The 12,500-nt window shown below is 44.8% G+C and overlaps 2 protein-coding genes across 3 annotated transcripts; both read right to left on the bottom strand.

Annotated features, from left to right (window-relative positions):
- Nucleotides 1-1,429: 1,429 nt before the first annotated feature.
- On the bottom strand, nucleotides 1,430-6,939 carry txk (TXK tyrosine kinase). Its single transcript, XM_053859357.1, has 16 exons — nucleotides 6,801-6,939; nucleotides 5,177-5,225; nucleotides 4,949-5,027; nucleotides 4,761-4,886; nucleotides 4,434-4,498; nucleotides 4,315-4,374; nucleotides 4,187-4,241; nucleotides 3,710-3,789; nucleotides 3,517-3,641; nucleotides 3,378-3,452; nucleotides 3,090-3,261; nucleotides 2,809-3,025; nucleotides 2,618-2,682; nucleotides 1,954-2,072; nucleotides 1,717-1,874; nucleotides 1,430-1,594 (listed from the first exon to the last, which is right to left on the bottom strand). The coding sequence occupies exons 1-16, from the start codon at nucleotides 6,811-6,813 to the stop codon at nucleotides 1,520-1,522; spliced, it is 1,533 nt and encodes a 510-aa protein (XP_053715332.1). The 5' UTR covers nucleotides 6,814-6,939; the 3' UTR covers nucleotides 1,430-1,519.
- A 185-nt stretch (nucleotides 6,940-7,124) lies between these two features.
- LOC128755602 (complement factor I-like) lies at nucleotides 7,125-12,227 on the bottom strand. Of its 2 annotated transcripts, XM_053859353.1 has the most exons (18): nucleotides 12,108-12,227; nucleotides 11,853-11,908; nucleotides 11,603-11,756; nucleotides 11,462-11,525; nucleotides 10,565-10,724; nucleotides 10,238-10,425; nucleotides 10,074-10,181; nucleotides 9,847-9,960; nucleotides 9,746-9,775; nucleotides 9,646-9,666; nucleotides 9,457-9,581; nucleotides 9,286-9,389; nucleotides 9,174-9,224; nucleotides 9,002-9,106; nucleotides 8,577-8,749; nucleotides 8,393-8,494; nucleotides 8,182-8,330; nucleotides 7,125-8,123 (listed from the first exon to the last, which is right to left on the bottom strand). In XM_053859353.1, the coding sequence occupies exons 1-18, from the start codon at nucleotides 12,147-12,149 to the stop codon at nucleotides 8,055-8,057; spliced, it is 1,815 nt and encodes a 604-aa protein (XP_053715328.1). In that variant the 5' UTR covers nucleotides 12,150-12,227; the 3' UTR covers nucleotides 7,125-8,054. The 2 variants fall into 2 exon arrangements, with proteins under 2 accessions (XP_053715328.1, XP_053715329.1); XM_053859354.1 differs by lacking the exon at nucleotides 9,286-9,389 and having other exon boundaries at nucleotides 7,131-8,123; nucleotides 9,174-9,227; nucleotides 9,521-9,581.
- Between the last annotated feature and the right edge of the window lie 273 nt (nucleotides 12,228-12,500).

Genomic DNA, 12,500 nt, shown 5'->3' with positions numbered 1-12,500 from the left:
TAATTTGTTTATATCCAGCATAGCCACAGTTGCTTTGAAAAAGTAAGTAACTTAGTTTCCTTGGGATTACTGGAATATAAAAGTTCATTGCAAGTGTCTTTTTAAAGCTACTTTTAGCAGCTGCCAACAACAGCCCTCATCGCTTGAAGATGACATTTCTGCAAAATGTGAGTTAGTGTTTTTGAAGGTACTGGAACAGATAATCAATTTTTACCTTTATATCTAAGATGAAGGTTTTTTCAGCACAATCCCAGCTGTGTGAATGTAGAGTCCAAATCCTCATGCTGTGTTTACACAATGGACCTAAAATTACACACACACACACACAAAAGCTACAAATCAGAGGATCGAAAAAAAAAAAAGTTGTCTCTGTGTGAAGGCCACAAATATGGACCTAAATTAGAATGCAAATACAAAGTCAGCAGTGTGTAGTGCTACATAGAGATTTAGATGAAAAGGGAGATGCCACGTTGTTTTCCTCGGTGTGTGGCGGCTCTTGTTGGCCACCTGGAGGCAGCAGCTGCGCTTAAGTGATTGTTGGATTGCTGCGGTGACTGTGGCTTCTCTATGGCAGTAACTGTGTAGAGGAACTTATTTTGGACTTTGGAGAGAAGGCAAGACCAGCACATCAGAGTCGGATTCCTTTCTTTCCTTTTCATCAGGTGACATACACATTTCAATACACGACAATCGGTACCGTTTCTTTCTGCACCAACTGCACTAACTCCACCAACTGGTATTTAGCTTTGACTGCGCACTTTCGACACATTTTGCAAGGCTGCCTTGTAGTTCATCGGTCATTTCTGCGCATCCATGGACGCTGTAGTGTTCAAGCTGCCATCTATGGAAGACAACACTTCAGAGGAGAAGCAGGGTTCAGCTCGCACCTCTCTCCTTACGCCATTGTTGTTTGCGTCCCCATCCTCCTATCGCTCCTTACCTTGCGCAGACACTTACATTGCACACGCGCTATTACAACTATATAATACAGAAAACCACAGCAACTCCCGAAAGCTCTTCAACAAGGTTTTCATGTTGACATTGTCCATGTGACCTCATTTGCACACGGCCTGCCGGTGGCCTGGTGGTTATTAATGAAGAAAAAATGTGATCGTGCAAGGAAAAGAGAGGAAAGAGCTGGTGCGCGAGCAACACTAGGTGTCTATCTGTGCGCGTCTCACGCGTCAGGAATGTAGCCCCGTCCTTTTATTTAACGGTGAAAATGAAAGACGACCCCCGCAGATTTTTTTTTTTCAACTGGACAACTGGTTATAACACGTCACCAGCATCAATGTGCATATCAGAAGATCAAATGTTCTTAAGAAAACGAAAAAAAAAAAACATGATGCAATTTCTTCTTTCTTCTTATGGTCAAGATGTGACAGAAAATTTCCAGCATGAAGTAGTTTGACCACAAAACCTTTAATGTTCAAGCTGTGCTGACTGAGAAAGAACATGACATTTTAAATACAATACAAGACAGTTTACACATAAATAGTCTAGATACAATAGGATGCTCTCACGTAGCTGGTTTCTCTGCCAGTTTTCGGATTTCATCCAGGAGCTCACTGAACGACGGTCGACTCTCTGGCCTCTTTAACGGTGAGTGTGCGAGAAACAGGAAGCAGAATGTGGTTAACACTCATGTGCAAGTTGAGTTTCATCTTCACTTCAGGAGAAACTGTTGCTGGCTGCACAGTTTCATGGAGCAAGTACCTCGTGCCAACACTGGTACATGACGGTGTAGATCGGCATGAGCGCTCGTTGAGGCCGGTACAACCGAATCCCTCTGGTGACGTCAGTGACCACGTCAGGATTAGACCGGTTCTCAAAGGGGGTCCGACCTTCTGAGTAGATCTCCCACATCAGCACGCCTGCACACATGGTCAGGTTGCATGTCGAGTTCAACGATAAATCGCAGGGATTCACTTCAGAAACTTCTGTAGGACAAACCAAAGGACCAGACATCCGACTTGCTGCTGTATTTACTGTAGTGAAGAACTTCTGGAGGAGACCACTTCACTGGGAACTTGGCACCAATGGAACTTGTGTACTGGTTGTTGATAACGTACCTGCCAACGGCACACAGTGTTTGACAGTGTTTAAATGTTGTTTAAAGGGACAAGACGTATGACACGGATTTGAACCAAACACTTGTAAGTAGCCTTTGAAGTGAGACCAGAGAAGTAGCGATGGGCAGACAAGGCTTGATGAAACCGTGTTTCATTTTCAGAGCTCAGTAGGTGGCACTCTCGCTTTAAAAAGTGTTGATGTTTCATTGAAGCGGTTGCTCAAATCCGGGTTTAGGGTGGAGAGTGCCATCTGGTGGCCTCTGAAAGTGAGGTCACCGCTTCATGAAGCCTCTTTGGCCCATCACTACATAAAAATGAAGTTTGAAGGATTGGCTTCATCAAACCATCTGTGAGAGGCTTGGAGTAGAGCCACTGTTTTTCTGTCAAGCGTGAGCAGTGTCAACTGGACATTCATTTGAAGGTGTTTCAGCAGTAACTTACCTCAGTCAGAGTTGGCAGATGTGAGAAACTGCGCCATCAATGACTTCACATTAACTATGAGTGGGCGTTTCAACATGTTTTAAAGGGGCGGAGCTAACGCTCACCTTGCCATTCCAAAGTCGCTGACCTTCACAACGTTGTGCTCACTGATCAGACAGTTCCTGGCCGCCTGGTGGACAACATTCATTGGTTGTCGAGAAAGTCGTGTCGGAATATTTTTGAGTCGCAGACAGAATGATGAAAATAAGGTTCTATACAGGTTTTCCGGTCAGCAGCTTCAGCCTCTGTCACTCACCAGGTCTCTGTGGATGAAGCTGTTTACCTCCAAATATTCCATCCCCTCACAGATGTCCTGGCACATGGAGAGTAGCCAGTTGTCATTCAGACTCCTCCCTCTCTGCCTCAGGAAGTTCAGCAGGCAGCCCTTCTCCACGAATTCAGTCACAATCAGCAGGGGGCGCTGTTGTAGACAGACGCCATAGAGCTGCACCAGTTTGGGGTGACAAAGCCTCCTGTGGACACTGACTGTCAGGCTGCATGGTGACACTTCTCCACTCAAAGCTCTCTGCAGCTCACATCATGACCCTGGCCTCTTCAGCGAAATCCTCCTCGTACATGGCTCCTTCTCTGATGGCCTTGATAGCCACTTTGTGGTTGTTCCTCCAGTGGCCGAGCTTCACCAGACCAAACTCACCGCTTCCAATCTCCTGCAGGATGGTCAGCTCGCTGCGGTCGATCTCCCATTTAACTACGGAGGCAAGGACAGATGGGCATGTTTTAACAGGACCAAAGACGTCCATCTTCTTTAGTCTCGAGGTCGTCCCCACAGGTGATGACCACAGGCGAGGTTGAGCCGTTATTTACCTGAGCTGAACCCGGCTGTGGCAGGCACGTTCTTCACCACTGACCCGACTGCGTAGCGTAACCTGGTGACCAGTCCTGCGCAACAGTGCTGACGATTATTACTTCACCAAAGCAGCACTGCGCTCATGAGGCCACACACCTGCTGCGTTGTGTTCGTGGTAGTGTATGACTTCAGGAATGGTGTTGAAGGTGTATTTCTCTGCCAGGTAGAACTGACCGTTCTCAGTCCTTCTGATCAGATAGTGACGAATGTCCACGCCCACGCTGCAAGCACACAGAGGCGTGACGGTCCACATGCAGTGCACAGATTCTGAACTTCAGATCTGAATCACCTCAACATCTTGGTGTAAACTGAGACGGTGTAAACTCCTCTCTGACTGGACTCCCGCACCACAAAGCCTCCTTCTTTATCCTGGAAACACACAAGTGTAAGACAATGAAACTGACTGACAGATCCACTTCTATGATTCTTCACATCACATTCTCACGTTTTGTCTCAACACAAATGTGATCTAATGAACCTCGCAAATGTTGGGATGATGAGGCTTCATGAAACAGTGTGCTCATTCTCAGAGTCCACTAGATGGCGCTCTCTGCTTTAAAATCTTTGGATGTGAACCACCATGTCAGTGAAATCTCACATCGTTTTGAAACCAAGAGCGCCACTTAAAATGAGGACACTGCTTCATGAAGCCTCATCAACTCATGTCACATCATAGACCCCTGTGTGACATAACACTAAAAATGGGATTATTGCAATGAAGATATGCTTGTAAATAAATGTAAAAAAAAAACATTGAAGGGATCACCTCCTGTCTGAGCAGCTCCTCCGCTTCAGTTCTGGTGATGTTCTTGCAGTACCATCTAAGTGTAGCAGAATAGATTTTCAAAAGCTCACTGATATAGCTGGAAGTATGATACTGAAAACCACACTCACGGGTTGGCTTCTATTTTGTTCCTCTCTGTCACATAGTTACTGGGGATGAAGCCGGTGTTCCTGACACAGAAACAAAACAAAGCTATGGCCCTCTGTTGATGTCACAAAAATGCTCTCACCCTTGCTGGTCCTGTGCCCTCCACCATTGCTGGTCCTGCTTGTGCAGGATGATGTATTCTTCACCCTGAAGTCAGACGACAGTGAGGTCACCACCAAGCCTCTGGCCTGTGACATCATTCCACACTGTCGGTGATTCACATTAGCAAGAGGTAGTGATGGGCGGTTGAGGCTTCATGAAACAGTGTCCTCATTTTCGGAGCCCACTAGAGGGCACTCTCTGCTCTAAAATCAGTCTGAAACTAATAGTGCCACCTATCACACCCAGTAACACACGTTCATAATCACAGTTCATCCTGTTCAGCACTATCACAGCATCGCATCGGCACCTTGACCAGCGTGAGGTCGCTGTCCTCTTCGGCAATGAAGTCGTACATGGCAACAACTGTCTGCCAGCTGTTGCTGTCCTCGTTTTCAGGAGGAGTTTGAGGAAGCTTCTTCATGGACCTGTCCTCCTGAGGGAGACGTACATCAGCTCTGTGAGCCTTTGAAGTCACAGTTGCACAGTGAGACTCACCCGACGGGCTTTTCCTGGGTGTCGTCTGGAAAAGCATAAAGACCTTTCGCTCTTCATCTCCATGTTGGTGCTGACCTCCCTGCAACCAGATGATGAGAATGAATCTGCTGATCTGTCAACATGGCCAGGCTCACTCTCAGTTCTGAGAGTTCTTCATAAGCAACAGAGTGATGCAGTTAGACAGCTGTTAATGTAACGTGCAGTGCTGAGAAATTTTGAATCCTGTACCTGCTCTGGACAAAGCAGCAGCAGCAGCAGCAGAGGACTGTGGAGCCATCTGGAGAAAGACAAGCTTCGTCAGATTTCTATAAAGCTTGACAAAAAAATGGACATAGAATAGGAAGTCAATTCGGTACTTGCCCACTAAATTCTCTGAAATTCTGATGTAGAATTAAGTGATACTTTTATACAGAAACAATACAGTAGCTTCATTTGAAGCTGGAGGCAGTAGATTATTATTAAGATTAAGAGGGTGTGAATGTTTTCATGTTTTCAGAACTTAAATACCTTTATTCACAAGAGTTCAATCGTGTACAATTACACTACAAAAGAGCATCTCATCCAAGAGTGAAGGCGAGCAACTTGAATGAATGCGATGTCGCACCGGTCACTCTTGATGTCTTGGTGTGCCATTGTCCACCATTTGTGTGTGCTCAGTGATTTTCGGTGGTCGCCTCACTTCTCTTCTTGTGTTGTAGTCAGGAAGTTCACTTCCTGCAGAACAGCAGTGTATAGTCCCCTGCATGTGTGACAGACACTCACCCAGAGGTCGTGTAGCCACTGACACAACACTTTCTTCAGCAACTTGAATAATTTTTGGAGCAATTCCTATGGGATTTTTTTGGGGAGGGTTTATTGTGAGGTTCACTGAGGGGAGTAAGTTATACGTATGCAAGTCTAACATGATGTCTACACACAAGTCAGAAAGCCTGATGCTGATAGCACAGAACTAAAGATTGAGTTTATCAGGGGTGTGACAGTGGATGTATGTGGATGTACACACACAGAGCTACTTTGTGTGGCATCATGTGGAAGTCTATCATGAGGAAAATCAAGCACAAGTGGCTCATCTTTGAGTGCGACATACAGAAGCCTGAAGCTGTTGCAGACCTGTACTGTTATGTGTTTCAAAGACAAAAGCTTGAGAGCCAAAGATGCCCATCAACCGAAGTACAAGTCTCTTCCAATTTTATTTATTTGGCATCTTTTGAAACACAGTTCACAAAGTGCTTCATGGTCAGAACAGAACTTAAACCAGAACAATCTAAGAATAAAGTAGTAGGCAAAGAGATGAACGTGGTTCAATAATGTCTCAGCGGAGGACAATATTATACAGCTGCAAGTCTAAGAGTCCGTCGAAAGTGTGTGGACAGTACCCCTAAAGCAACATATAAAGAGAGATACAAAGTTGACTTTGTACACAAAAGACATTCCAGCAAACTACGGTGAGAGGCTTGAGGATGGATACCCAGAACAATTGACCCAAGTCATACGGTTTTGAGGCAAAACCAGCATTAATGTATGTAAACTTCAGAAATAACAGAGAACAAAAGTTGTCTTATAATGTCTAAGCCGCTGGTTTCAAGTGTGTACTCGTGAAACAGGAGCCAAGATAGATCAACATTTAACGTACATAGGAGCGTGAGAGCTTCAAGAAGATGAGTCAACATCGGTTGTCCATTTCACATTCCCAAGCAAAGTATTCTTAAGCCTTTACTTAGCTTCAGAGAAAAACAATAAATTGCACAAAACCTGCTCACAACTGAAACGGTTCAGGACTCGTTGCTGGACAGAGTTTGACCCCTCTGATGGTCAAAGGTACAAGGTCACTCAAAGCAAACTCAATACTTACTGGAGTGAATCATGGTCTAGTTGCTCCGGCTTCGGCTCCTCTGCTGTTCTTCAGAGAACGGAGCCGGTTTGAGAGGCGTATAGTTTCAACTGTATGAATACAACATCAAAAAGCACGTGGGAGGAGGAAGTAACCAGGGTCGAACACGGGTAGCAATATTTTAACAAGACTTGGGTGGAAAATAAGAATCTTGTATTGAGGCGTGTGTCACACACATAATGATGTCTATTGACATGAAACTGAGGAGGACAGGAAGTGAGTCACAGGCTTCTAAAAACCACAGCATTGTGGTCAAATGACGAGCTTCAGGTAGACAAAGTGTCATGAAGAAAGTTGCATAAAGACGGCTGGAGAACAGCAACTTATTTTAGTCATGATTTCATAGTTTCATCTGAGGTGGCAAACGTGAAGCCTTTGATGTTGAAAGTGACAAAAAACGCAATTAACAACTCTATTTGGAGACCAGGTTTCTTGCTGAGAAACTCTAATTTCACGGCCAGACCGCGGCAGCTTCAATGTTGGAGAATCTATAGAATAGAATACGATTCACAAATCTTAACATGGACATGTGGATATGTTTCCCTGAACTGAAAAATTGTAATTGTTGAGAAAATACTCAAAAAAAGAGGCAACAATAATTGAGGGGAGAACAAATGAAACAGACAGAAGAGGTCTATTATTTCGCAGCAAGGAGAAGAAGATGCCGTACAGGCCGGAAGGTGCCATCATCCTCAAGAGCGTCTCTCAGCAACAGTGTTTTGTACACTCCGATGAGTAATTGAACACATCACAAAGAAGACTTTTGTCATGTAAACAATCTCTATTGGTTACTACTTAGTTAGTCGCGGGGCAGGACAAGGGGATCATTACTGGAGAAGAAACATCTTAAGCAGAAACCCGACTGGATTTAACTTGACATCAAAATATAGCTGTGACAGTAAATATTTAAATGTTATCTTACTTTAACCTACTTTATATGTGAGCTTCAAATACACTCTTGCAGAAACACCTTGCGTCCATTGGTAGCGCTCTTGTGACAGAGATCGCTTCCTTCTTGGTGCACTCGAATGAATCATTGACTCAAGTCTATAAATTCAAATGTATAAATCATGAATCTGCAACTTTGTTAAGAAATGTAGTAACTACTAGTTCAGTGACATAAATGTCAAATTCTCTAAGAAAACAGCTAGCTCACGATTGTCTTTTTTAAAGAAGCCATTGATCGAGGTCGCTTCTTCTCATTTGGTCGCTACATTAGGAATTGAACTTGGTGACTGCAGCCCAGCCAGTACGTCCCCGGATCCACTCGAAGAAGTGAGCAATCTGGGAGAGGCAGATGATGGTCACACCCTGTGACAAATTCACACGCTTCTGTGCTCACCTCTGTATAGACTCCCGGTGCTTGAGCTTGTCCACACTTCCTTCCCCAGCTGGTGATACCCCACAAGTATGACACGCCGAGCTCATCCTCACAAACTAAAGGACCCCCACTGTCACCGTGGCAACTGTCCACCTGTCCTTCCAGCTCACCTGTCCAACACAAAAGTCCAGTCATCACAACAAGCCTGCTTGTTTTCAGCTCAGCAGCCCACCTGCACAGGTCATGCCCGGTTTGAAGTTCTCCCCGTGGAATCTCTGACAGTCTTCGATCAGGGTCACGTTGGCCCACTGGAGGACCGAAGATAAGCGACCACCTGATGGCACAGTTAAGCATCTGTGGTCAGAAGGATTTGACAGAGTCCACCCACAAAGCTGTTCTGTCGCAGACTGACCTACCTGCAGTTTCTCCCCATCCAGAGATGGTGCAGGTGTGGTTGGGGTGAAAAAGTCTGGGAGACCATGGGACGCAGATAGGGCTGACAAATGGATTGATAAAACAAGCTTCACTGTAGGGTAACGTCCTCATCTGCACCAGGGCGATGTCGTTCTCTAGGGTATGTGGGTTGAAACTGTTGAAAGAAAGGTGAAGATGAAACATCGACTGGGTATTGATGTCAGACTGGACCCATTTAAAATCACTGCCAGCTGAGATCACCCACTTAAAATGGAGTTGACTTTCTGACTGTGAATGATGAAGGCACTAACTGCAGAGACTGAGACTCTAAAATCCTTCCTCATGTTTCAGCAAATACAACACTGAGTCATGCAGGTTAAAAATGGATGAAAATGCTTGTTATATTGCAGCCTGCTGAACAACATACTTTGGGTGAATGTGGACGTCTTCCACCGGCACAATATCAGTCGAGGCTTGAGCCCCGTGTCTTTTCCAGAGAGAAAGTTTAACTCTCAACGTGGCCAGGTTTGGTCTGGGGGAGAGGAGTTTAAATTCACACAATGCATTTCAAGTATGAACCACTAGTGTAGAGGATTTACTTTGGTTGAGTCAGGAGGTCGCCATCGGCCATCGGTTCAGAGCTTGGAGGCCTGGGGAAGAGATGAAAATGACCACCCGAATAGGTAAACAAACTATGAGTCCTGACTGCACCTGATGCAGTGTGCTGTGGTGATGACCCAGCAGCCGCCGATATAAACTCCTCCACAGTAGAGTCTTATGCCCTTCATGATCGCCACCTGCCACTGGATCTGTGTCTGCGCCCCCCACCAGACAATCCCAAGTCACAGCTGCTCCCCTCATCACCTGAAATCTCAAACTCACCGGTCGTGTTGGAATCCCACCCACTACTCTTTTGACGCGAACGCTTCCCAAATGCTCGTCACTGTCCACATTTGACACGCCACACGTGAGTCGTGACTCCATCTGGACTCTGCTGGCTCTTCTTTCTGTTATTTAACACGCTAAAATCAGCAGCTGTGTTGAAAGAAAAGACACGGCGAGTCTACTTACCGTCCCTCGGAGAGATGTACTCTGAACAAAAGCATATGATGTTACTGATGTTTGGTGGCTTTAGATGTAGGAAAGGTGCAATATTGTGAGTGAACCATACCTGTGACCATTGAGTGTACTGGCTTAGATCCTGCGGGAAATAAAGAAGGAGTCAGGCGTTCATCCAACAGAATGTTCAGTAGGTGTGTGTGTGTGGATTACCTGTGTGTTTCAGTGCTTCATCAGCTCCATCCAAACAGTCCATCACTCCATCTCCGACGGACTCTCTGTGCAAACACACGCCTGTGCTGCAGCGGAACGCCTCGCCTCTGCATCCTCAGTGGAGAAAAACAAAGCTTTAAAGTCTGTCAGCCATTTGGATATGTTGGCGAGAAACACCGTGAGTGTGAACGATGCTGTACGCTTCAGATGATCAAGTTTGAACTCACTTTTGCAGCACATCTCATCACTGCGGTCGCCACAGTCGTCCACACCATCACAAGTCTGACGGAGAGACACACACTTTCCATTCACACACCTGAAGTCACAGGAGTCACCTGAAACAAAGGAAAATTCAGTACTTTCAATGGCACAAAATGATGCCACTGCTAACCTATCGATGGGCCGCAGGTTGCCGTGGCGACTCCTCTGTCGCCAATGCTGGTCTTGTTGTAGATGACACACTCGGCGAGGGAGTTTTCATCACCCTGGCACCGGACGCTCACACATCTGCTTGGCAGCGTCACGCCTTGTTCAGTTGGCAGAGAGGTGCGTGACACTGCACCCGCAGTTGCTGCACCGCTGTCACAAAAAAGAAGGATGCTAGTGGCTACTTCAAACTTGCTTTGCCAAAACATTTACAGCACATCAGAACGTGGAGCTGAGTCAAAGAAGGTCTGTTGTTGTTGAACTGTATTGGGAGTCAGTAGTCCTCACTAACAGTTGGTGACCTGCCCCCCGACAGGCCACGTTGGCGGCAGCCATGTCCCACCGCTCCTCACACACCAGCAGGTCCTCGCCACCCTTGGCGCCTCCAGGAACAAATAGACGGACGACTCCCACGTCTTTCTCCAACGTGGTTCTGAACTTCGGCTCTTCGGCTGGAAAAAAACAAGTAGATTCTCAAGTCACTTCATTTCCTGCATATCATTTCTAAACATTACCTGAGCACAATGGGGTTATTGTATAATATATATGTTTTCAGACTTGCTACCGAAAGTTGTGTTGCGATTCCCTTTTTGTTGACCGGGTAGTGCTTTGTTATATACAGTGTAGAAATTTGTATTTCAGTTAAAAGGCATTTCTTTGCTCAAAGCTTTACTTGCTCAAACTCCGGACAAGGTACAACTTGCATTAATATACTTAGAGGCCTGTACATTTTTATACAGGCGACTTCATGTAATGATTCATGATATAGTTGTTTATTCTGTTCTATTTTATCCATACTCTTGCATTTGATGCTACCATTTCAGCCGGCAGAGGGCAGTAGTTCCCCATTTAAGTTAATCATGTCGTTAGTTTTCACTTTTAAAGAGCAGCAGACATTAAAATGATCGCATGACTGTACGACTCAAGATTAGATTTTTGTCGTCCGCAGTAGAAGCCAGAAATTAAATGTACTGCATACTTTCATATAATGGGAGCAAAAGTTAAATTCAGTACTGATTTAAGTTCACCAAAAACTTTACCTTTTGAACTTTACCTACTTTGAAAAGAAGACACTGAAAATTCAAAATTAAAATTATATTTTAAGAGCGTTTATCAACAGGTTGAGTATTTTCTGCTATATCGCTACATGTTTTTCGCCAAAGAAAAGATAAAAGGTGAGTCCACTTACCTGTGCATGTGGTACCAAAATGTGACATCTGGGGAGCTTTTCTCTGACAAGACACAGCCATTGCCTGCAATGTGAAAACATGCGCACATCCATCCCGAGCAGCCTTGTCAAAATACACAACATAAAAATAACAATGGTTACCTGGCAATAAGACAAGAGCGTTCTGTTGCCATGACTACACACTGGGCTCGCTCCCTCACTTGGACACAGGTAGGGGGGTTTACAAGAACAGACCCCATTAACGCAGTACTGCCATGGTGGACAAAACACCAGGTCACATGACTGACGCGTTAACCTGACAAGGCAAATGGATACATGGATAACAATACAATAACAGTTAGAAAGCAATAACATTTAGCATTTAGAGAGGTATAAGGTATTGAGGACGTGCTTCTTTTCCAGACACTGGATTGGCCCCAGAAACTCATCTGTAATGTGTGTGCTGACCTGCAGATCAAAGTACAGCAAAAAATTAAAAGCAAAATGTGAAGTTACGTTTCACATTCCATCGACTTCCTCTCTGAATGCCCGTGCTTACGCACTTGCCTATTTCTGTTGCTAAATTCACTGCTCACATGAGGAGAGGAAATGTTTTCCACTCCAAAAATTGGACACAATAGAGTAAAAAAAAAACTCTCAAACTCACCAAAGTGCCGCAGAACAGCATGAAAACATGACTGAGTCTCATCCTGTCTGTTTTGAGCGCATGAATCAGTAAAATGGCTTGACTTGATATTCGTTTTCTGCGTGTTCTTTGACTGGCCCTCAGTTCCACTGTTTACTGATGATGTCATGAATTAATATTTTACCTATCCATGTTGACTCTTCATTTCTTACATAAAAGCTGTTGGATTTTGGAACAAATAATTCAGATTATTTGTGTCAACACGTGTAGTGTTACAGCCTGCTTCCCTCACTCAGGGAGAAGACACAAGCAAACCTGTTGTTGTTGGTTAAATGAAGTAAAGTTAACACATTCAACAGAACAACCAACTAACAGAAGTAATATCCATGGTCATTAAAGTCACATGTGTGACAT

The sequence above is a fragment of the Synchiropus splendidus genome, chromosome 3, assembly GCF_027744825.2.
Source record: "Synchiropus splendidus isolate RoL2022-P1 chromosome 3, RoL_Sspl_1.0, whole genome shotgun sequence".
NCBI classification, from domain to species: Eukaryota; Metazoa; Chordata; class Actinopteri; order Syngnathiformes; family Callionymidae; genus Synchiropus; species Synchiropus splendidus.
Note: the sequence above shows the minus strand (reverse complement) of the source record. Positions and strands in the feature narration are given on the sequence as shown.

Excerpts from the sequence above, each read along its gene's own strand:
- txk (XM_053859357.1), bottom strand. Across the intron at positions 4,375-4,433 it reads AGGGCACAGGACCAGCAAGG|GAACACCGGCTTCATCCCCA; the intron begins GTGAGAGCATTT and ends TTTCTGTGTCAG. Across the intron at positions 4,242-4,314 it reads AACAAAATAGAAGCCAACCC|ATGGTACTGCAAGAACATCA; the intron begins GTGAGTGTGGTT and ends TGCTACACTTAG.
- LOC128755602 (XM_053859353.1), bottom strand. The coding sequence starts at position 12,149 with ATGAGACTCAGTCATGTTTTCATGCTGTTCTGCGGCACTTTG. Across the intron at positions 9,776-9,846 it reads TGAAGCACTGAAACACACAG|GATCTAAGCCAGTACACTCA; the intron begins GTAATCCACACA and ends TATTTCCCGCAG. Across the intron at positions 8,331-8,392 it reads ACCGGGCATGACCTGTGCAG|GTGAGCTGGAAGGACAGGTG; the intron begins GTGGGCTGCTGA and ends TGTGTTGGACAG.